Source organism: Balaenoptera physalus, assembly GCF_965194825.1.
Source record: "Balaenoptera physalus genome assembly, chromosome: 8".
Classification (NCBI taxonomy): domain Eukaryota; kingdom Metazoa; phylum Chordata; class Mammalia; order Artiodactyla; family Balaenopteridae; genus Balaenoptera; species Balaenoptera physalus.
In genome coordinates, this window is record NC_138887.1 from 20,437,451 (window position 1) to 20,462,406 (window position 24,956).

Consider the following 24,956-nt stretch of genomic DNA (forward strand, 5'->3'; position numbering starts at 1 on the left):
AAAGAGCTGGAATTCCACCCAAGGCAGTGACTCCATGACATACTCTCCACATTTAGTAACTGTGAAACTGACAAAGCAAGTGTCTTTGGAGCCCTAGAGCTCATGGTTCCCCATCATTCTCCAAAAATCAGCACTGAAGGCGGATCACCTGAGTGCAGTCACAAGCCAGTAGTTGCTCTGGGCTTATGGATAATCTTAGACCTTAAAAGGTGGGTTGTGCTGGGATAGAAGGACCTGAAGAAATCTACTTAAGGATCCAAGAGGTGGAGGAGAGCAGGTGGCTCATTGGCCCTCGTGCCTCAAGGTTCACTGCCACACTCTTGCAGTCATTAAGGCCCTCAGAGGCTTCTCTGAATCACTTAGGAATCTCACTGTGACTCAGAAAGGGTGTTAGACTATCTACTAAACTCAGTGTAGTGTTGGGCTTCACTCTCCACTCTTCTAACTCTTAATCACGGTTATTAGCTCTTAATAAAACTTTCAGAAAAGTTTTATCTTCTGGCTTTAATCATTAGATTAATCATTAGAAAAATGTATGAAAACGTTCCACAAATATCAGACTTGTACTATTAAAGCATATATATAGGTCTTCTGAATTTACTTTTACTTTCTTTGTTATTAAGTTATTCAACTCTTTTACTTTAATCTCTAACTTCTGAAGGTACTATTAGGCACTCCTGCAGAATAAACTCTGGTGTGACCTGGCATAAATTTTTTTTTATTTTGAAAATTCTAATTTTAAGCAATTTTAACTCTACCCACAGTATGTACTATATAAATACTAATTTTAAGGAACTAAACAAGCGAAATAAATACTCTTTAGTATGGTTCAGGCTAAAACTATTAAAGGGCACTCTGTGACCAACTCCAGAGCTAGAAAAGTTTGGGCACTTTACTCCTGTCCCCAAGACTGACTGTTGACATATCAATTTCTTGGGCCACAGATGTATGAAATGAAATAAATGTATCTTAGGTCTAAGACCTGCTAAGGACCGAGACCATGGAAGCTTTTAACTAAAACCCTATGTACCTTTGTAAGTTAAATCTATTGGTACCTTTCAGTTAGTAATAATAAAAAAGCAAACACACACACTTTGGGCAAATACATCCCTTAGCATTGGTCTACAGGCTTAGAAAAAAGACACAGGTCAAGAAAAAAATGTATTACAAAATATTATTTAAAATGTAATATAAAAATAATTAGCTAACTTAATATTCATCATTCATGAATTTCTTCAGGAAATATGTATTATATAGGTATACAGATAAACAATGTACTGATTGAATTTGTTACAAGGTAATAAGACTTAAAAGTCTATCTACTTTGCTGCTATTTGGAAAAAATGACTATGTAAAAGTAAAAAAATAAATGAAAAGTACCTTTATGAAAGTAAAGCACTGAATATGTGATTTGTTCCCAAGAGTCAAAGTTCGGGCAGTAACATACACACAAACTTCCTAGAAGGAAGAAGGTATTTAGTAAAGCTTAAAAGAATCGTAGACAAATAGAAAGTTTCCTAAGCCACTTAACCTTACTGGTATTCCTTTAGATGTTCTGCCCCAATTTACCTCATAGATTATTCCCAAATTCTAGAAATGGACTATTAACAAGTTGCTAAGAAATTTCAATTCAACAATTACTCAGCACACACTATAAGCAATTTATTGTGGTAGGTTACTGAAGGCTAAGAAAATGGAGAGAGAGAGACTTCTGTATATGAAATCATGGGAACCTGGAGAAGTTTACAAAGCTTCACGAGATTCTCCTTACATACATATACTCCCCCGTGCCCTTGTTTAGCTTGCTTTCCAGCCATTACTAATAGCTATGGATCTCGGATTATCAAAAATGTGTCTCCTATTTACAGAAGGTTTCCAGTGTTCTTCTTTACCTAGAATGGAAAGCAAACTGGGGCAACAAGAGCAAGTGTGGTGTGTGAGCCTGTCCCCATCCATATTTGGGTCACTGAGGAGAGCTCCTGGCATAGAGTGGCCTTTCCAGATGAGCCCTGACCCCTCACTTAGCCCACCACTCCAGAACAACCTCAGCCTTTCCACCTGCTTCAATGTGTAAAACTGTCCATCACCTCTAGCAGCTGTTGCCACCTGGACAGACTAGATAAGTCCATCAATGACCTACAAATGAGGGCATTATGCTTAAACTGATACTTCTATTCTAATGCTAGCATTTATGTGATCACCTGAAATAGGAGATTTCCAGGGTGGAAAGGAACTTGACAAGGAGCCTGGAAACCTGGGTTCTAGTCCCAGAGCGAATATTAACTCGCTGTGTGAACTCAATCATTATTCTACTTCAGTGAATTGCAGTATTTCCTCTACCATATTCCACTAGAGTTCCTTTATCAAAAATCATGGCAGGAAAAAAAGGCCCATTTTCCCTAAGAAGGCTACTTAAGGACATATTTAAGCATTTCGTTATAATATTTATCCTTTGTGACTCTTTTAATGACTTTTAAGACTGCCATATATTGTTAGAAAGTCATTTCATTGCAACATTTTCAACACAAAACAACAAAAAAGAATAACTTTATCAGATAAAAAAGTAACAATTCTGTTAGATTTAAAATTACTGTTATGCTTAACGACCACACAATGATAATACCTTTTCTTTAAAATTACAGCAGACTCACTAAGAATAAAATAATGCTGTACTAAAGCAGATACAAAAATAGTAATTATAAGAGTTACAAAAGTCCTCTGTACCACTTTGACTACTTTTATACAGTAAACATACTACCAGCAAAAACCCTACTGGTTTATCCTGTTCTTTTACGTTCTATGATCACAGGCATTTTTAGCAAACGGAGTTAAAACTTCATCCTCTCTAGTAATAAAGAAATAAGAATTAAAACAAGGCACCACATTTTTCCTTTCAAATTAGCGAAGTTTTAAAAATGATAACCAATTCTGTCAATGGAGCAGTAGGAAGAACATTCTCAAATAATAGTAATGAAAGAGTGAACTAGTACAACCTCTCTGAAAAACAGTTTTGCCGAGGATTAAATATATTCACACCTGTTGACCCAGTAATTCTTCTTTTAGGAATCTACCTTGAGGAATGAACGTGAAACGTCAAAAATATAAGGAAGATCATAACCTCCATTCTAGGAAAATCCTCTGCACACCATCCTTTAGAGAATTGAGGTTATCATTTTCCTTGTTTTGAAGAAAGTTAAAGTGAGATGTAGAATAAACTAACCTAATTACATACACCAAGAGCCATACTCAGATCTCATAAGCAAATATCTCCAAATAGTTATGTTGTGGCTTAGCCCCGCCTCCCAATCCCAAAGGGGGAAGAAAAGACACAACAAGGGGAAATGGGCTGTGCACAGGCTCTGCAAAGTTGTCCCATCTCTAGAATTTTCTTTGATAATGGAAATGTTCGATATCTGTGCTGTCCAATATGGTAGCCACTAGCCACATGTGGCTACTGAGCACTTAAAGGATGGCTAGTGTGACTGAGGAACTTCTTTTAAGTTTTATTTAATTTTAATAACTTAAATATAAATAGCCACATGTGGCTAGTGGCTACCCTCTTGGACAGCATAGCTCTGGAGCACTGGTTCTCAACTCTGAAAGTACATTAAAATTACCTGGGCCCACAGATGCCTAGGCTCCACCTGAGATCAACTAAATCAGAATCTCTGGGGTGAGATTCAGGCATCAGTATTTTTTAAATTTGCCTGAGTCATATTAATTAAATTCTCTAAGCCTCAGTTTCCTCAGTTGTAAATAAGGAAAACATAGAACCTCCTTCATATGGTTCTAATGTGAGTGTTAAATGAGGTAATATGTATAAAGCTCTGGCAAAGAAGTTATAGCTGGTCATAAAGGTTAGCTGCTTTATTATTATTATTTCAGAATAATTTTGCTGCTATTTACAAGTTGGGGGAAGTCAGAGTCTGAAAAAACAAAGCATGCTCTTAATGGCGTATCCAGAGATGTGTAATGAATATTCATCAATGATGAAGATAACATCTCAAAGTTGGCTAGCCTGGGGGAAACCATTTGGACAATGAAAGCTATTATGGACAAAGTTTTCCAAGGGAAATTATCTCATTGTAAAAGGCTCTGTAAAATGCTAAAACACAGGCCTAATTCTGGGAACTTGTGAAGGGCAACTCTTGCAATTATATGTACAGGAAGGAGAAGTTACACTTTTCACCCCTCACTACCTCCCAGTAGGTGGTGCACAAGAAAGAATTACAGCCACCATGGACTTAGAACACACAGGAGAACTCTAAGTACAGGTTCAGGGTTGACTATCGGATAGGGAGTGTATTTTCTTTCCTTCAATTCTTTAGGAGGTCCCTGATTTGTAAAAAATTTATTAGAAAAATCTATACAAACTCATAATCTTAATACATAAGGGTCCTGATATTAGCAGAGCACTTTTGCCTATCACCAACTCTCATGAGCAGCCTCCAGATTTTAACCTCTAACTCCCTGGAAGGTAGCAGATATCATTTCTTAGGGCAGGAAAATTCAAGACAAAGATGCTTTCAAGAATGTAAAAAGTAATGCTGAAAGGACAAAGTAGCTCCCGATGACCAATATGTGACAACTGAACATCCAATGTTATTACAGCATCAGCATTAATGTAAATAGTTGAAATAAGTTGAGTCTGTAAAAAGCTCTGAGTATACCTATATTTTTTTCATGAACCATGTTTTCTGTTCTTCACACCAGTGGAAAATTAAGCTCCCTATTATAGAGGGAGCCATATAGGGATTAGACTATTTGCTCCCTTCTCCATTCCTACTTTGCTGAAGTAGGTATTTGTTTGTTTTAACCACAAAGGTTAAAAAGTTATTTCTGAAAAGTAATTTGGGAAATACATGAACTGACAACTTCTTAGTTGAAAAGCAAAAGGGTGCTTCTCTGGTTTATTTCTCTGTAAATCTGGAAGCATCCCATTTGAAACCGGCTTATTTTTTCTATTTCAAAGCTGACTGCGAAAAGCAAGGCTCATTTGCTATTCTCCTAGATGTTGCTGAGAAAGGAAAAAACAGACTCTTTCACATCTCGTGCCAGATTAACCTAACATTTTATTTCTTAAGATATGTCATAGATAGCCTATTTATAAGCTGCTACTGTTCATGAGAAATTCCTATGGGAATAAAATAAGAAGGAATAAAAGCTTCATAGAATAAAAGCCTAAAATGATTATTTATATCCAACAGATTTAAAGTCAAGTACAAGGTAGTCAAGTACTACCCTGGTCCCACCACATGAGCTCTGGATCCCATTACATCCCACCTTCTAAGCAAATTTGCTCTACTGGTCATTCCTCTCTGCTGTGTATTGTCATCTTTTCTTTTCCACTAAATATCCTGTAAGCATTCAAACATACTAGAGTCCCTACTGTCTCAAAAAATGATATTCCCTAAATCCCACTTTCCCTTTCAGCTGCTGCCTCTCTCATGCCTGCACATGCTGCTATAATTTTTCAACTCCCACATGACACTTAACCCATCACAATCAAGATTTCACCTAAATCACCCAGCACAAACTACTCACAGTAACCTCCATGAAGCTATACCCAATGGACTCCACCTCTCACCACCTACTAACAGTCACTGTCTTTTATGGAACTCCCTCTGCTCTTGGCTGCTATAACACCTCACTTGGTTTTCCTCTTCTCTCCCCATACTTTTTCCTTTTTCTTTGGATGTTCCACCTAACCTTTATATATTTTTGCTCCCAGATCTAATTCCTAAACCTCTTCCCTTTTGACCCTTTACCCTTCCCATGGCTTCAAATGCCAGCTATGGTCTAACAACTTCCACACTTATTCATCTCCAGTCTCGACTCCCCTTCTAAGCTCCAGGTCTCTTAGTTAACATGTCCAAAACAACTCACAATCTCCCTTTCTAAGCCCCACCAAAACCACTGTACCTCAGTAAATGGCACCACTGTTGACCCATTTGCTTCTGCCAGAAACCTGAGAACCATTCCTCTTCATCTAGTTGATAGCAAGTCTCCTCAGTTCCATCTCCAAAATTCATCTCAAACCCACCTAGTTCTCTCCATCTCTACTGCCCATCCCAGATCAAGCCACTCTCATCTCAAATATATGACTACACCTTACCCTAACTGCTCATCTCCCCACTTTTTCTCTTGCCTCCTCTGAACTATTCTTCACACAGCAGCCACAGCGATCTTTTCAAAATACATATCTAATCATGTCACTACCCACTTAGAACACTTCAGTGAAGGACCATCAGTGGATCCTAAAACCACCAGATGAACAGTTGTTGGGGAATAGGATAGTAATTAAATGCCAAAGTATCACCTCACAGATTACTAACGCAAAGGTTGAAATGTACCTTTACAAGGGAGACAGGCAGTGGTTACCACTTAACCAAATGACCAAACTTAGCGTCACTAACAGTAGGACATCCTTACATTATACGTCTCCTGATCTGGTGCAAATAAAGTTCACAACATGACCTATGAAATATTCTTACCAAAAATGTTTAACCTATGTCTAACAATGCCTTTAGGCCTAACTTCCAACTTACAGAAAATGTAAAGGAAAGAGAAAGAAGTTAAATACTTCCACAAAGAAACAATTAGACAAATCCAGAATGTGAGCTATTCCACAAGGCAAATAGCCTGGACTCTTCAAATGTCAATGTTGTGAACAGAGAAAAAATGGGACAGAAGATAGGAGGTGGGAATCGGTCTACATTACGACACTGCAAAGACAAAACAACCAAATGTAACGCATGAATCTTTTAAAAGTTATATGCATACACATATATACATACACGTGAAAAGGACTTTTTAAAAAACAATTATGAAAATTTGAATATGAAATAGTTTACTGATTAATGTAGCTAATTTCTTTCAGTGATAATGGAAATGAGATTATGTAAGAATATCCTTAACCTAAGGAGATACATGCTGAATTATTTAGTGGTAAAGTATCATGGTGGCTGCAACTTACTTTAATGATTTAGTGAAAAAGAAAAAAATGCTATCTATTTAAGAGGAGAATGATAAAGCAAATGATAAAGCACTGTGAATGATATGATTACTTAAGTAAAAGGTACATGGATGTTCATTATATTCTTGAACTTTTCTGTACACTTGAGCATTCTCAAAATAAAAGGTCGTCATAAGAAAAAAAAAACTTTAATGACCTTATGACTCCTGAGATAAAACCTAAAACCCTTCCATGGTCTGCAAGGCCCTATACAACCTGGCCCCTGCCTACCTCTTCAACGCTCTCTCGCAATACTCTCCCTCTTGCTCACTCTACTTCAGTCACCCTGTTCTTAGTTCATATACATCCTTCAAGTCTCAAGGGAAATATCATTTCCTGCCCTAAACTCCCCAAGACTGGTTTATAGAGGGACTCACAAGGCTGAGGGAGACCCTGGATGGACAGAAAAACTATAGGATGGATTTTGAAGGAGTGAGGTGGGAAAGGAAGCAATTTTCAGTTTTCATTCTGTAAAATGAAATGTACTGGCTGGTCTAGAACATATTTGAAGATATTAGTAGCTTCCATTAAACATCTGTTATATGCTCTCATGGCTTCCTGTAGTTCTCATTCATAAAATGTACCATGACTCTATTCAAATACTACGTGTGCACTTATTTAATGTCTAACATCCATACTGAATAGTAACTCTCTACTAAAAAAGGTTTAGGTCAGTTTTGCTCACCATTGTATCCCCAATACCCAGCACACAATAAGTGCTCCATAAGTGTCAGCTCGATGAATACCACATAATTTGGCTTTAAAGGAAAGCAATTTTAGTCTAAGCGTTACTTAAGTGGTAACTGTCCACTCAAGTTGGGATGTTAAAAATGGCTATGAGATTTAGTTAATAGAGCTGATTATTTAGATGATTATTATGGTTAATGAGCAGTTTTTCCACCAGATTGATTGACTGTAATCATACTCCTCTCCTCTCATTTTCAGGCATTTTTTTTCCCCTCTCTATTTTCTCTATCTACAATAAACAGGTGTTAAGAGATGGAATATTGTACACTAACAACTTTATGTGAAGCTCTGATTGTCAGCTCAGGTTATGGCATGGCTCTTAAAGCAGCTAAGCACATAGGTTTAGAACCCAAACATCAGTAAGCCTGACACAAAAAGCATCCCGATCATCGTATGCCATTTGTTAAAAATGGAGCAGGTGAGAAAATGTAGCTTGATTAAATATGAATCTATCCCCTTTATTAGAACAATAATACAAAAACTAACTATTAGAACAATAATCTGACTGTGGCTTCTTTTATACAGACAGCAAATGTATAAAATTACAGTGGAGAAGGTAATTTGGTATGTCAATATCCATATAATCACTTATGTAAGAGTATGGCCCTATTATATTTTATTTTCAGGATCAGTATAGCTAAACAATGGCTAAATGTATGGAAATCAAGTATAATTAAGTAAATTGATAAATACAACCCAGTTCTACCTGTATGGTTGGTAAAAACACACAAGGTTGGGTGTTTGGATAATTTCTCTTGGTCTTGAAGATCATCATATCCAAAGTTGACAAGTCTAAGAACATAAATGCATTTACAAATAAGTTCCCTCATAAAGGATGTGAGTAATCACTATAATTTACCCACAGAAGTAGAGACATGTCCTCGAGAAATTCCAGTAGATAATATGTCTTTTTGTTAAAAAAAAAAAAACAGAAAACTATAAAACAGTAATTTTAAAAAATACATGTTACATAAATGGCATGGCCTGGCAATAGAGAAAAAAATATATATTCCTTTCAACTTACGTTTTTATAATTTTTTTTGATTTTAGAGTAATGCTGACATTATGTTTCACAATGGACAGAACTGAATATTCATATATGATGAAATAAAGGTAGTGAAATATGTAACAGTTTGGGAATACCATTAATTCAAGAAGACTTTCATTTCTTCTGTGCAGTTATGGCCTTGTGTCTATTTTTTCAAAAGTGTCTCATGTTTTTACTACACGTAAAATAATCTGGGGGAAAAAAACCTCGCCTTTTGTGTAAAAAGGAAAACAGGAAAAAAAGTAAAGCAATAGACTCAGCTGAGCTATAAGTGGATTGACCTGCAATATCCTCTTTGATGGCAACAAGAAAAGGGTTCTGATGTTTGATTCTAAACGTAGCTCTCTCTCTCTCACTCATCGAATGCTTTTATTGAATCACAGGGAGAAGAGCACTTCCATAGATCAAAATAAATGGAGACGCCCTACAGAAATAAATTACTAAGAAAAATCAATATGATTGACTTTCCATGGAAAAACCCTGTGTTCATGCTTGATAACATTGTTTATATTCTCTATAGAGAACAGAAACAGAAAAGATGACACCTCCCCACACACAGAATATCAAACTATCCTTTTATCTGCATACCATAGATTAGGTATAAATATTATATAATCATTCTGCCGACAAGTGTCTATAAAAATTAATAGTAATCTATGAGTAACTTACTTGAATCCTGAATCACTTAATGATACGTCCAAGGGTGCTTCAAACTGTCAAAAAATCAGGAGAAAACAATGTGAAAAATGACATTAGTTAAGTGATGATAGTTCTGGAAACCAGTGCAAACCTGACAACACTGTGCTTGCCTAATGATGAAGAGCTCCTTTAACCAGCATTATCTTCAGAGGATATCCCCCAAATCCCCAGACAGAAAGTCCACTGGGAACATTCTGGAGTTTACATACATCACAAGCTTGATGTGTATTTATTTCTCAAAAGGCAAACTTTGCTTCAGATTTGACTACCATAAATGGGTTTTATAATAAGCCAATTGGAAGGAGTAGACTTTTACAAGACACAGATGATCATGTAAGGAGGGAAGGACTGGGTGTCTTTAGAAAGAGAATGAGCGAGTCCAAAAAAGGGGGTAGGAGGAGTAAATGAAATCCTTGTAATGGTATGATATCAATCTGTATTAGACACCAATATTAATCCTAGTCAAGAAGAAGAATAACGTTCTGTCCATCACAGATAAAGATATTTGCGACTCCTCACTACAAGGCTGGCACTCCAAATAGCTTTTCCAGGAGTGGTTCTAGATTTGTACTGATTGAACTCTACCCTCTCATTGACTTTTTACCTTATACTCAATCCACCATCACATGTTCTTTTGGATCAAATGACGCATAATCACATAAAGCTATCTACTATTAGCCACGCCTACTACCTCCTACTGATACTCACTCTTACCCATTTTTCTTTAATATGAGGCATTCAGTTAGCAGAAACTTACTGTGTGTGCTCTTCTAATAATGTATATTAATTGCATTTGTTACAGAATTGAAGCCTTGAGATGGCAAGAACTATTTTACTTGCTCATACAAGTGAGTAAAAAACAAGACCAAGAATGTCAAAATGCTGTTTATGATAATAACTCTCTTTAAAAGGGGCAATGGGTTATAAAATTTCCTTAGCCCAATCATTTTCTGGACTTACCATTAAGCTAAAGTGCTCATCAGCATAAAACTGGATGCATTTTAAGACACTCCTCGATTTCTAAAAAAGAAAACAGAGTAAGTGACAAATTAACAAAAAATCAACAAAAACACTAGTTTAAAGAGAGAGAGAAAAGGAAGCAGCCAAAAATCGAACAGTAATGAAAACCTTTTCATTATTTTTCATCAACTTTTGTCGACTGCCCCATCAATGAAAATGAAGTAATTAATAAATCACAATAACGATAATGTCAAAATTAAAATACTCTCACAAAAAGGAGGGCCAGTGGACTAGTTTTTACCTTCAGATCAATGTAGTATAATCTCTGCTCTGACATATCCCACTGAGCCCAAACAAAATCTTCGGCTACTCTCTCTCTTGGGAGATGGCCAGAATTTTTAATTACCTAAGGAGGCAAAGAGATTTTAGAAATAAATAACTATTTTAAAGGAGAACATATCTGGGTTTCAAAATTACTTCGCTTATTCTATCTTTATAATACATGTAAATACTTCCACAGTTTATTTTTAGTAGCCCCTACTGCCAATACATACACATGGAAAGTCTTTCCAAAAAAGATTTAAGGCATCATTTCATTACTTGCTCTTCACAAACACTCTGCAATAAACTATCTTATTTTTATTCTTAGTTTGGCAGACAGGCTGGGGCTGCTGAAGGCAAGGCCACACCTACCACAAACCAACAGCTGGGCTAACACAAGATTCAGAGCTCCCTGTTCTGGACATAACCCACTCAGGTATCTGCAGTCTGGAGGGCTTTACCACCAAAGGTAGAGACTGTTTGGCCAAGGGAAAACTCAGGCCTGGGAGAGGAGGGTTGTGGGCAATGATCCTAGATCTGCCATAAACTCTTCATGTGTCTTTGGTCATGCTTCTTACCTTTATGTCTTCCACAATGAGTATGATGATACTGCCCATCTCTCAGCAATACTTAACTATTCATCCTTCAAGACCCAACTTAGGCATTGCCTCCTGTAGAAATCCTTCCCTCACCTCCAAGATGAAGGCAAAGCTCCCCATCTCTGTATTCCTATGGTGCTTTGGCATGCTTCTATTACAATTACATTTTAATTAATGTTATAAGTCTACCCCAGTGAGTATGCACTCTTCTACAACACCTTTATATTCTCAATGGCTTGATTGTTTCTAGCATGTAGAAGTACTCAAGGAATACTTATCAAAAGAAGGAAAATGAAGTAGGGTATGCAAGGGTAAATTGCCAAGGAAATGATAAGTGCAATACAAGGAATTAAGAACTCACTTTCCTCAAAAATGCTCATCAAGCAAAGGTAATCTATATTGGGACAGATGAGTAAATAATGAAGACAAATTGATGTAGAAGAAATAAGGAAAAAAGGGAACATCAGAATGGTCCATATTCATACCTCAACCTCTCTAATCCTAAATGGGATTTCTCCAATGAGGCTAACTTGGAACTCAAGGGAGGACAGGGCATGCAGAATCATACACCTCTATTTCTTGTTTGCCTAGTTCCATCAAATTTGCTGGAAAAAGATCCAAGAGTACAGTACCTATCTGACTCTTAACTTTGGGGAACCCATCTTGTTTCCATTTTTCTGAAATTGTTTAGGTTAGAGTAGATTCGGGAACTCTCAGATAAAGGCATATACTAGCAAGAACATGATCGTCGGAACATGGCAACCAGGTTCACATAGCAGTTCTGTCCCTCTCTAGAGTCTCCTCACCTCTGTGAGTCTAGGTTGTCGTGTTCCCTGTAAACATGGGGATAATTATAATACCACCTCTATTGTGTAGGGATGTTGTAATGATTGCACAGACCTGCACATGGCCTTATGAAGCTGTCATCTAAGCCTTTAAGAATGAGGGCAGAAGTGCCTCACAGAAGGGCACATGTGGATGAGGGAGCGCTGAGACTGTATTGTCTTGGCCAGGAGAATCCTTCCTGGGCTTCTGACAGGTGCCTGCTGGCCTCACGCTCTCTGCAGTGTCTCTCACGGCTCCCAACCCCTCTTCTAACCAGCCAGTCCTCCGTCTGTGTCCATTTCCACTTCCTGATCCCCAACTTGTTTATTTAACTCTCTCCTCTAAATTCTCATTGCTGGCTTTGGGATTCTGCACCTTGGTCTTTCCTCTCTGGCCTGACCCTTTTCTGACCACTGGCCTTGTCTTTGCCCTGCCATCCACTCAGCCACTAATGGCCCAGAGCTCCAGCCACATACTTTCTGGTCATTTTCCAGCCAGACCTCTTGATTTGATGCTTTCAATCATAGATACATAATTAATAAATGCCATCTCCCATTTCAATTTTGTTCACATAATTTAAAATTAAAATCAGAGAAAGACAATTTCGATGCAGACTATTTAAATATTGAAGGAAATCATTTTAATATCAATAATATATTAAGATCTTAGACAAATTGTCAAGAAAAAGACAACCCAGGAAAAAACAGACAAGGATATAACTAAGCAATTTTCAGAATAACAAATTCACATAGCCAATAAGCAAAGAAGATGCTCAAACTCATCAATATTAAGGGAAACACAACCTCGAATAATAATGATATCAACTTAAATGCATCAAATTGGATTTTTTAAAAGGCAAGTACATCTATTACTGGTATGGATAGAGGGAAAGGGTACTTTTATACTTTGATTGAAAAACTGAAGTGTTACAAGTTTTTTGGAAAGCAATCTGGCAAAATCTGTTGAAGTTTATTAAATGCATATAACCATCAACCCACTTATCCATCCCTGAGGGTTTAACCCAAAAAAACACGTGTACCAAACATGTAAAGCTAAAAACATTTGAGACAATTTGTAATGCAAACAAATAAAAGGGGGAAAAAAGGCAATCAAGTGAATATCCATCCATGGGAGAATGGTGACAAAACTGTGCACATCCATGCCAGGGACTATTTGTACTTCTAAAGATAATGAACTGAGCTGCTCTAGGGTGCCTGTAGGTAATTCCACAAAGTTGAATGAGGAAGGAGTGAATAATAAACAAACCCCTGGGTGTGTCAGGGGTGGAGATGGGAGACACTTTGTATGGAGCAAAGTGTGAAAGGATATACACCAGGTTGTGAACAAAAGTTAGAGGTGAAAAGGCAAGGGAGAAGTAGAAAACAAGCAAAAAAGAAAAGAAAACTGAACTATATAGAACCTTAGCATATATGTTATGATCCCATTTATTATGTGTATGTATGTGTATATATGTATAAAAATTAGAGAAAAAAGTTCTCTATTTAGAAACCTATATGGATACCCATGATATATTAAGTAAAAAGCAAAAGCAAAAGCAGCAAATTAATATTTATATTATGATTCTATTTTGGTAAAAGCAACTGAATCCCAGCATCTGTACACCTAACCTAGAGCAAGCTACAAGGCATGGAAAAGGCCACACAAGGCTGTCATTAGTTATCTCAGGAGACTGAGATTGGGGGGTGAGGTAGATAGAAAGGAGATAATCAACTCCTTCATGTATCTTGTATTATTTCACATGTTACAACAGCAAGACTATAATTTGAAAGACACCAAATAAAGTAGTATGTTTCTATAACAATCCATCTTTAATAGTCTAGAAATGCCACTCTTTATGGGAAAAAACTCTAAAGCGAAAGGAATTTCAAATATTTACCACTCTATTTCCATCTTCTCGGGTAACTTGGATATGAAGTTGTTCAATATCTTTTAAAAAATAAACAATAGAGAGTTTAACCTTCATGAAAAATATGAGTACTTTTTTTCACCTAACAGTTGTGAACATTTTTTTATAAAAGCAAAGCAGATTAAACAACCGGCTGAAAAACAGTATTATCACAGATGGCAATCTCACAAGGTTCAAAACAAAACCCACCTTTCTCCACCCTCCCTTTACAGTCTGTTTCAAGTCCAGCATTTACTCTGCTCCTCAATATCAACAATACATGAAGCATTTAACTCTTCTGCTCCCCTGGGTTCCCTTAACAAGTATTTCCCTCCCCTATACCATCAGTCTTACATAGGGCTAATAAGGACTCATTTGGCAGGGTTTATCTTCAATTTCCAAATACCCAATACCTCTTTATATGAAAACATCAGATAGAAAACTCATTATGCCAGATATTAGGGGAAGGTATTTTTACAGGGGTCATTAACAGAACTCTGAACACTTTATTGATGTGTAGATGGTCTATTTTTCTCAGTAAGCGATTTAGATTCAGCTATATGTACCTTGTGCTGGTTCTAGCTCCAAAAATGTGAGACAGATTATTGCGTAAGAGTATAGGAAGTGAACACAAACCTAACCCCTCAGACTTGTCCTTCTAATTATAAACCAGCACTTTCACTTTATAACATGAAAGACAGCTTACTAGATAAGATGCACTGGTGAATTCTGTCCTTTCTCCACCCTTCCCCCAACTTGAAATCATCATTAAAGGATGTCCCAATCTTACCTGCCTCTATCTGAACTTGACCAAGTTACTATGTGTCCTCGAGTTCTGCCATGGGATTCTTCTACCTTCTAATGCCTTTCCCTCTGTCCGTCCAAGCCTCTCTCCTTAAATCATGGTTATCCACTGTGACAGACATCTTAAAGAAGGATGGACTAAAGAAGGCAAAAATGACCTGCACAACTATTCTACAAATATTCTACCATGTGCCCAAACTAGAAATCCATATATGCAGGAGCCCATCATATACGGAGGCAGAGCCTAAGGGAACAACAAGTAGAAACAGAAGGAAAGCCCTTCCATAGGAGTCCTAGGTCTCCAATGGACAGTGGACCCTCAGCACTGGCGAGTGGACAGCTAGAAGATTCATCACGCCCTTCCTACGCTTCACTGGGAGATGCGCCGTTCATGAAGTACTCACGATATACTTACATTTCTCTTCTGAAATCAGTAGCAGATGATTCTCTGGTAGAGGGTGACTTTCAACATGTGGGTAGAGGAACTGTAAGAAGGAAATTAATCAAAATCATAAACAACTACCTTGCTTACACAATTATTTCAAAAGTTGTGTTTGATCACTATACTACTACAGACCATAGAAGGGACTGGGAACCACAGAATAGTTTAGGTGAATCACATTCACACACATACATTACAGATGGAAGCAAGGAAGAAAAAGGAACACTTTCAGGAGCTCAGTTTTCCAGGGGAGGATTGATCACAGGTCCAACACAATTCATTTAAACAGGCTAAAGTGTAAGCCGTTTCTAGGGATGGTGCTTCCTATTTGGAATATGTGATTCTGAAGCCAATCAGAAACAATGTAAATAACATTTGTACAGAAAGTTCTGTTTCACATGCACCAAAAAAGAGTGACTAATATAATTTGTTGTGCAGCTAACCCTAGTGTTTAATTTGAGAGCCAAGTAAATGTACTCTCTGTGACAACTTCCAAAGTCCCACATCCAAGAGAAAAAGCAAAATAGAACCAGGGACTTTCCAGGAAAGGATAGTGAATCACAGTGTGGCAAGTGGTGGAGGATTTACCCCAAAGCACAGAACGACTGCCACTGGGAAGAAAAGGCTTGATCCACCCCACTCCTCCTCCTCTGTGCCCACCCTTATTTGTCAGCCCACAGGACAAAGCAGGCAGCCAGAAACACAAGGCCTGACACTGTCAGCTGTGATAATGAGGGAAAACTGGCCATGGGATAACTCCGGTGACTTAATTTTTTCATCATCAAACGGGTAACTATAAATCAGCAGTTTCATTTTGCAACATGAAAGACAGCTTACTAGATAAGATCCACTGGCGAATTTTGGGTTTTCCCTCTAAACTTTAAAGCATACTGAAAGAACATAACTTTTCATGTCCCTGTTTTAAAGCCTGCAGCCTCTCTAAAGACTAGGAAAAATTTTGACAAAATATACTACCTGGTGTCCTAACTTTTCATAATGACAAATTAGAAACAGAACTTGTCAACTTTTTAAAAAATTAATTAATTTATTTATTTTTATTTTTTGACTGCACCATGCGGAATGTGGGATCTTAGTTCCCGGACCAGGGATCAAACCTCCGCCCCCTGCAGTGGAAGGGTGGAGCCTTAACCACTGGACCACCAGGGAAGTCCCTAGAACTGGTCAACTTTTACAATTGCTTATACTCAAGTTTCCCTTTCAGAAAAACAAAACTTTAACTATATACCATTCTTCACAGCAAAAAACTCAAAACTGTAAAATAGACAGAAATGCAGAATTCAGCTACGAGAATAATATAGACCTTATTATCTGCTGATTTGTGAAATTGTGCACATCAAAAAGGATACTTTGGGGACTTCTCTGGCAGTCCAGTGGTTAAGACTTTGCCTTCCAATGCAGGGAGTGTGGGTTCAATCCCTGGTCGGGGAGCTAAGATCCCACATGCCTCTTGGCCAAAAAACCAAAACATGAAACAGAAGCAATATTGTAACAAATTCAATAAAGACTTTAAAAATGGTCCACATCAAAAAAAAAAATCTTAAAAAATAGAAAAGGATATTTTGTGTACTGGGGTTGCGGAGAAGCAATGATGAGTGACACCACAAAGATAATGGAAGAGCAAACACTCAGTGCCTCAAAATAAGGAGAAACTACAGATTTGGCCTCCCCTGGGTCTACAGAGGTGGCCAGGGCCTGCTGGCTTAGGACTGTGACCTGGACTAAGGTGCTGACCAGTTCTAAACCTTTGCCTGGTCTCTGTGAGGCAATCAGTGAAAACGTAATTTTAAAAGTTCCATTCAGGTGGTGGTTGTTTTTCTTTCTAATTTGAGGCAACCCTGAAGCAAGGCCTAGAAGTGAGAATATACATAGACAGGGTTCAGACAGAGCTCTACAAAAGTGTGCAACATTTTGTAGGGTTTTGTTTTGTTTTGTCTGCATTGTGAGTAGGAATCTATATAGATTAGATTATATCATATTAGGAAAGTATTTATCTTGTAAATATCGAGCTAGACTCTGATTATTAATATTCGTCGATGGAAGGTATGTACTATAGGCATGTAGATGAGTGTGTAATTACCCAATGGAACTATCTGGAAGATGCAATCATGCTGGTGGGGAACTCTCCAAGGATCCCAGATTGGGATCCAGACCCCACTCACTACTGTCTTGCTGAAGTTCCTCCATGAAGGGGGTCAAAGCTGCACATATAGACTTAGGGAAATGTACTACTGGAAATCATCATGGACGTTCTGGTAAGAAAAAGGAGAGAGATCGCAGGACAAGACCAAACTCCATGGACAGTGAACGGTGTTTCTCTAAAGGAGGGCAGAAGGGAGAGAGGAAGAAGGTGGGGATTTGCCATGGATGTAGGCTTGGAGGAGTTTCTCTCTCCAGAGGCCTAAGCGTGAGGAGCAGGGAGCAGGGCTAGGAACTGAGATGGGCCCACAAGATCAGTGTGGGTCTACTTCATGTGGGTGGGGACTTTTCCTTTGGCCTACAGATGACATCATGCATCTTGTACTTTTAATTTTTTTTAATTAAGATAAAATGCACATAACACAACATTCACTATTCACAATTTTCACTATTAAGTATACAATTCAGTAATTTTTAATATATTCACAATGTAGTGCAACCATATACTTGTAAAAACTTTTTCCTTCCTACACTCTACCTTTTAGTTGCCCTCATCCTTCAATAATATCTCCACTGCCTACACAGCCCTGGATAAAGATGCTAAGGAAACCAAAATAACAGGCCAGGAAAGGGAAGTGTCCCACAGTCAGCCCTGCACTGATGACAGTGTAAACAGAGTGGCTTCCTGGGGGAGGGAACGCAGCTTAGGAGCTCCACGCCAGGCCCTGTCTGGCAGGGAGCAGCGGCCCACAGAGAAGCCAGAGTGGTGGCGAAATGCACAACTGCAAGGACTGGCTGACAGTGGACGATTGGGCACATGAGAGACAATCCCCTCTCCCAACACAAATTGCAAGAGGGAGACCCACAGCCAGAGGCTGGGAGTGGGTGCGGGGAGGGGGAGGCTACACAAGGCAGTTGTGCATCAACCCTGCGTGAATATGGATAGTTGATTCTTGTTCTCTGCGGTAGTTATGTTCCATAAAGTCACCAAAAACACTGAAAACTGAACCATTGCTCCCAAGGGAAATACAGGGATAGGATCCTGTGAGCCTCTAGTTACAACATTTTTGTCAACAAATCAAAACAAAACTTTGTCTAATGTGTGTTCCTGTTTAAAAGACACTTTATTTCATATACACTGTTGATTCGCTAGCATTGAACTCAGTCAACAGTACTATCAGCTAACGCCTAAATGAAGTTTATCTAATTAACACACGTGTTCTCTGAAAAGAATATCACAGGCTTCTTGCACCTAGGAACATGAGACAGCACTTCAGCAATACACTTGGGGGACATTTTAAACAGTGAAATCACCAAGAAAAGCCAAAGAGTGTGAAAAACATGGCACTAAGTTGACTGTGAAAACAACATTTGTTTGCACTCTGAGAACTGAATCAAAAAGGCAGTGTCACCTTGTTCTACCTCATCTGGGAACATGTGCATCAGTTGAAAATTTTTTCACTGCTTTGCCCATGTCTGCAAATGACTGTGAAAGCACCATGAGTATTGATTTTGGGGTAACAAATAAATTTTAGTGGGTAGTAGAATTTGCAAATTCTATGTGCAAGTTATGAGAACTGACTATATCTAGTCTACTTGTGTTATACACACAGTGCTTCTGCATCGATTCATAGAGTTGACAAATTCGGGGATTAATTATATCATTTAATCATAGGTATTTAATCTGTCAACTCTATGAACACATTAGATAAACCATTTTTAAACTTCCTTTAAATGTGTTTTGATATTCTATATTTTATCATGTAAAAACACTATAGTACTATTAGACAAACCATGATATAACAGAGAGAGAGCTAGGTTTGAGTTTTGATTTTCATGTTTGCAGAGGAAGAGCTGTTAATTCCAGCCATACCCATTCACTGGATTGCTTTGAGGAAAGTGTGATAATGTGTGTGAAAGCACTTTGTAACACCACTGCCTCTAGGTTTCATGCTTTTTGATTAATGACATAAATGATAAAGATATGCTCACTTACCTGTACCCAAATATAGCTATCCACTGCTTTTAGAACCTTCACATTGTTAATGGGGTGGATCTCCACCAACAAAGTTAAGCACCTTGAACCTATAATGTAAAGGATGCTTTTAGTAGCAAAGTCCAGAATATCACAAATTATCTCTTCTACATAGGTCTGAACTTTGGAAATGTAAAATGTATTACTTATTGTGTTAGCTACTCCACAAACAAAAGTATTTGTCTTAAAATTGACTTTGAGACTTCTTAAAACCCAAAGTAGATAAAGAAAACATCATTGGACCTCCCTGGTGGCGCAGTGGTTAAGAATCCGCCTGTCAGTGCAGGGGACACGGGTTCGAGCCCTGGTCTGGGAAGATCCCACATGCTGCGGAGCAACTAAGCCCGTGAGCCACAACTACTGAGACTGTGCTCTTGAACCCGCAAGCCACAACTACTGAGCCCGCATGCCACAACTACTGAAGCCCGCACTCCTAGAGCCCGTGCTCCACAACAAGAGAAGCCAACGCACTGAGAAGCCTGCTCGCCGCAACTACAGAAAGCCCACGCGCAGCAACGAAGACCCAACGCAGCTAAAAATAAATTTAATTAATTAAAAAAAATATATATCATAAAGGAGAAGTCAATGTACACAGAATGAGGAACAAGTTCCTACCCATTCCTCAGCCATTTTAAGATCACTTCACAGGCCCTCTCAGCTTCTAAGTCTAAACAAATATAACTCAGTTCAGTGTCACTGTAATTCTGCAGCACAGTGGCAAATATTGTGTGTAGGAAAATATAAAGATATTTCTGATGCATGAATGTGTTACGGTTGACAGCAACTAGGACAGGGGCTTGAGTTCCCTCAGGAAGGGTTGTGGAGCTGCATGGATAAAGACTAACTTATTTCCTCAGTGCCACATCTGAGCAAATGTCATAAAAGATAGCAATTAGGAGGAAGTGTTGGACACAGGATAGAATGGGGACATCCAAATTTAGGCCAAAAGTTCCCCTCCTCAGAAAAGGAGTTGCCTTATATTTGAGTTCTTATAACGACTAATATTCTCAGGTGCTTTCTCGGTGATTTTATTTTTTATTTTTATTTTTTCATATGCATAGAACTTTATTTTTAAGTCTGGTGAGAGCCAACGCATTGTCATTTATTTTTGATTTGAATTTTATTTTATTTATTTATTTTTATACAGCAGGTTCTTATTAGTTATCTATTTTATACATATTAGTGTATATATGTCAATCCCAATCTCCCAGTTCATCCCACCACCCCACCCGCCCTTGGTGCCCATACGTTTGTTCTCTACATCTGCGTCTCTATTTCTGCCTTGCAAACCGGTTCATCTGTACCATTTTTCTACATTCCACATATATGCATTAATAGGCGATATTTGTTTTTCTCTTTCTGACTTGGTGACTTTATTTTGAATAATAATTTACAATTTGGGGATGGTGCAGCAGCCTGGAATTAAAGCAGTACCAGTTTTCACTATTTTCACTATTTAAGAAAGTAACCTAACAGCACTGCTTTATGTTAAGAAAAAGGAAAAAAAAAGGTAAAGAATATAAAACAATTTCTGGGATATTGCCTCACAATTTTGAGGACTGGATATCTCTGTAAACACACCTTTTTAGAGATTACTAAAAAAGCAAAGCAGTGAGTGAGTTATTATGTGGGATCACAAATACACAATGACAGAACAAATGAAAAACAAATATTGCTTGGTTGACGGGTACGTGTAGCTTAGAATAAAAATCCAGTGACAGGATCATTCACAATTCAAAGGGGCTATATTTCTAATAACTGGAACAAGGTAAAGGTGAGGTACTTTGGGAATCTGCTTGATGACTCAAAAAATGGCTCTAAGAATAAGAGAGAGATTGATGTCAAAGATACTTGTGGAAAAAAATAGAATAAAAATGTTCTGTGAGAATGAGAAAAAAAGTAATTTTCCTTATTATGTTGTTTTAAGTGTATATAACTAGTTTAACACAGTAAATAGTAGAAGCTGATATTTGACTGTTTCATCTCTTGCCCCAAAAGCTTATATATTCCTTTTGGGGGAAAAAGGTTTTTGGGGGGCAGGCAAGGGAATCTATTCATTGGAAAAATAAGGAATCACTTTCTACTCGGCCTTTTTTGTCAGTGAATCTGTTCCCAGATGAGATAACCAGCTATCACAGCTAAATTCACTTGCCTTTGAAATGGGAGGATTACCAAGGTCAGAAACCATCTTCCTACACTAATTTTTTGCTTCTTTAGGGCAGCCCAGATACTTAACTAATATAAGTAAATTTAATGATAAGAGTAATTGTGCAAACAGAAATGTCCCTCAATAACATACCATGTGATTCCATAGTGTAACAGCAAGCACTCTGGATTAGGATTCTAGAGACATCGGTTCTAGTTTAAAATCTGCCACTAACCTAATATATACTTTCCAGCACATCATTAAGCTTTCCTAGGCCTCAGTGCTTTGGGGGCTTTTGTTGTTGTTGTTTTAGGCCGCACCATGTGTGCCTTGCGGGATCTCAGTTCCCTGCCCAGGGACTGAATCCAGGCCCTGGCAGTGAAAGCACCAAGTCCTAACCACTGGACCGTCAGGGAATTCCCAGTGCTTTGTTATTTACAAAATAAAGTGAAAAACTACAGAATCAGATCATTTCTACAATCATTTTCATCCATAAAATCCGCTGATTCCATGAAGTGCTTGAAGTTGTCTCAAGAATTCAGAGAATCCAGTTATCAGTGGAGACTGGGAGGGCATCACTGAAGGGCAAGATAGGTCCAGGCACAGGAAGGAGAGCAGCAGGATGAAAAGGGACAACATGGATGGACCTCAAGGGTGTTATGCTAAGTGAAGTAAGTCAAACGAAGAATGAAATAATGCCATTTGCAGCAACATGGTTGGACCTAGAGATGATCGTATTAAGTGAAGTAAGTCAGACAGAGAAAGACAAATATACGATATCACTTATATGTGAAATCTAAAAAAATGAACTTATTTACAGAAAAGAAACAGACTCACAGACAGAAAACAAACTTACGGTTACCAGAGGGGAAAGAGTTGGGGAGGGATAAATTAGGAATTTGGGATGAACAGATACACGCTACTACATGTAAAACAGATAAACAACAAGGTCTTAGTGTTCAGCACAGGGAACTATATTCAATACCTTGTAATAACCTTGTATAAAGGAAAAGAATCTGAAAAAATACATATATGTATAACTGAATCACTTTGCTGGACACCAGAAACTAACACAACATTGTAAATCAACTATACTTTAATAAAAGACAAATACCGTACGATCTCTCTTACATGTGGAATCAAAAAAACCAAAACCAAGCTTACAGATACAGAGAACGGATTGGTGGTTGCAGGAGGTGGGGGTAGAGGAGAGGTGGGGAGAAATGGATGAACATTTTTGTTTCGTTTTGTTTAAATTGAATTTTAAAAAAAAATTTTTTTAAAGCACAGAAATAGGTATGGCATTGGGAGGATGAAGAGTGAGCAAAAGAAAGAACCTGGTCTGATGCAGGTGAAGGTACATGTTGTGAAACGGTGACAAGGTTGGAAGAGTCCGGTAGAGTCTGGTTGTGAAGAAGCTCTGGTTATTAGAGCTCCGGAATCAAAGCACAGCTCCACGGAGCGTCTCCAGCACTTAACTGTCTATAATAGTGCCTGGAGTGCTGGAGCAGCAGTGGGGCCCAAGACACGAGGTCGCCCCTACTGCTCCGCACGGGGACCTGCTGTACCTTGGGGCAAACATAACTCCACCAGGGAGAGTGAAAGGGGCACCTAAGCCTGGCCCCTATGGAAGGCCATTTTCTAAATAAACATTAAGTCTGCCATGGCCTCAGCCAATAAGAGAAGCACTGCGGACAAAAACCTTACTGTAAAGTATGTAGACCAAGGAACCCTATCTTGCTCATATGAGAGATGTTACAGTTTGTGTCATTTGCAGTGGAAAAATCTCATTATAAGCAACAGAGTGTTAATACCTTGAGGCAAACTACATTTTATAATCAAATGGCTTATCAGGTTATTCATGGACAGATAAAATAAGTCTTTGCAAAAGGCAAAATATTTGCAAAATATTTGTTCAAAGGACAAATCATTATAATAGATCCTACAGGTCTTTCTGGTCACATAATTTCTGAAATCTTAACTGAACAGAAGGCCTTGTAAGTGTCTCCATGATCTGTTTGCACCTTACCCTCATTTCTCGCTGGCCTCAGTTCCCAGCACTCTGCCGCTGTTCATGCCACTCCAGCCTCACTGACCTCACTATCCTTGAACAGTGAGTCTACCAAGTACTCTGGCCTCAGGGCCTTTGCGCTGGCTGTTCGTTCTGCCAGAAATGTGCTTCCCCGTGGCGCACGCTTGCTCCCTCCTTTCAGATCTCTGTTTAACCTCTCCTTTAATAGTGTTTCCTAGGATCATCCCTCAAATAAGCTAACTGGGCTCAAATACTTGCCTCAGACTCTACTTACGGGGGAAACCCAAAATAAAACAAGAAGTCATCTCAGGGGACAGGATCACTTTAGCCACGAGGTGCTGGCACGAGGGAGTGGGGAGAGTGAAATAGGGAAGAAGAGTATGCAGTGTACGGGCACTGTCAATTGACTGACCACCTTGCATGGAGGGCACCTCAGAATCATCCACTTTAGGGCTGGAAAGGGGGAGTATTTATCCTTCAGCTCCTTGCCCCCAGATTGGTCATGGCTTATCCTACTGGAAATCCTTTCCAAACATACTTCCAGGTGGTACACATGCAGGTGGTAAGCAGATTTTCCCAAGGGCTCTGGGCAAAAAGCGAGAAGTAGGTAGAGCAGCTGAGGTGAGGCACTGCCTGTCAAATTACATTTGGGCAGAGCTGGTTCTCACTGTAGTGGCTGGTATAAAAGGTGAGCTAAGATAAAGTATGGGGTTTCCAATACAAAAATTAACACTATTCATTCTACTATTTTAAAAGATGTGATCAGATAATTTCACGAGAGGTACATCAAAATTTCAAGGCTTAGTAACATTACCTGAATAGGTTTTAACGTTGTAATCAAATCAAACTTACAATAAAGTTGGCCTGAAAGTACATTTTATGATATACATAATCGCCACTCTTCTGCATGACGATTAGGCATAGATGGTAAATATCATGTAAAGATTATAGTTTCTACTGGGTTTACCAACATAGTAAGGAATTTCTAAGGCTCAAAGGAATAAGGTTTCAAAAAGAACTGGGAGGCACAGGGAGCTAATCCAAGGTTCTGTACAGATGCCTAGGCTCATAATTGGGATGAACACAAGCAACTATTAGCCCAGGAGATCAGGCTCACATCCATTCCCTTGTTTTAGGAGTCAGAACACCAATGTTTTAGAACCTATCTTGCTTCAGCTAGTCCATTTCCGTCATCTCTGAATTAAGCACTGCACCTAATT

At 38.4% G+C, this 24,956-nt stretch overlaps 1 protein-coding gene across 5 annotated transcripts in view; it reads right to left on the bottom strand.

The window, feature by feature from the left end:
• Window positions 1-24,956, bottom strand: part of GSAP (gamma-secretase activating protein) — a 191,581-nt gene that overhangs the window by 45,405 nt on the left and 121,220 nt on the right. For 4 of the 5 annotated variants that reach the window (XM_082473471.1, XM_082473470.1, XM_082473469.1 and 1 more), the window contains 8 exons: window positions 19,520-19,608; window positions 15,340-15,409; window positions 14,112-14,161; window positions 10,771-10,875; window positions 10,470-10,529; window positions 9,480-9,523; window positions 8,469-8,554; window positions 1,381-1,458 (listed from right to left, as the gene is read on the bottom strand). In XM_082473471.1, the coding sequence (XP_082329597.1) occupies window positions 1,381-1,458; window positions 8,469-8,554; window positions 9,480-9,523; window positions 10,470-10,529; window positions 10,771-10,875; window positions 14,112-14,161; window positions 15,340-15,409; window positions 19,520-19,608 (582 nt within the window). Of the gene's footprint in view, window positions 1-1,380; window positions 1,459-8,468; window positions 8,555-9,479; window positions 9,524-10,469; window positions 10,530-10,770; window positions 10,876-14,111; window positions 14,162-15,339; window positions 15,410-17,464; window positions 17,604-19,519; window positions 19,609-24,956 lie in introns of those variants that run through there. The other variant, XM_082473472.1, reaches the window with a different exon arrangement.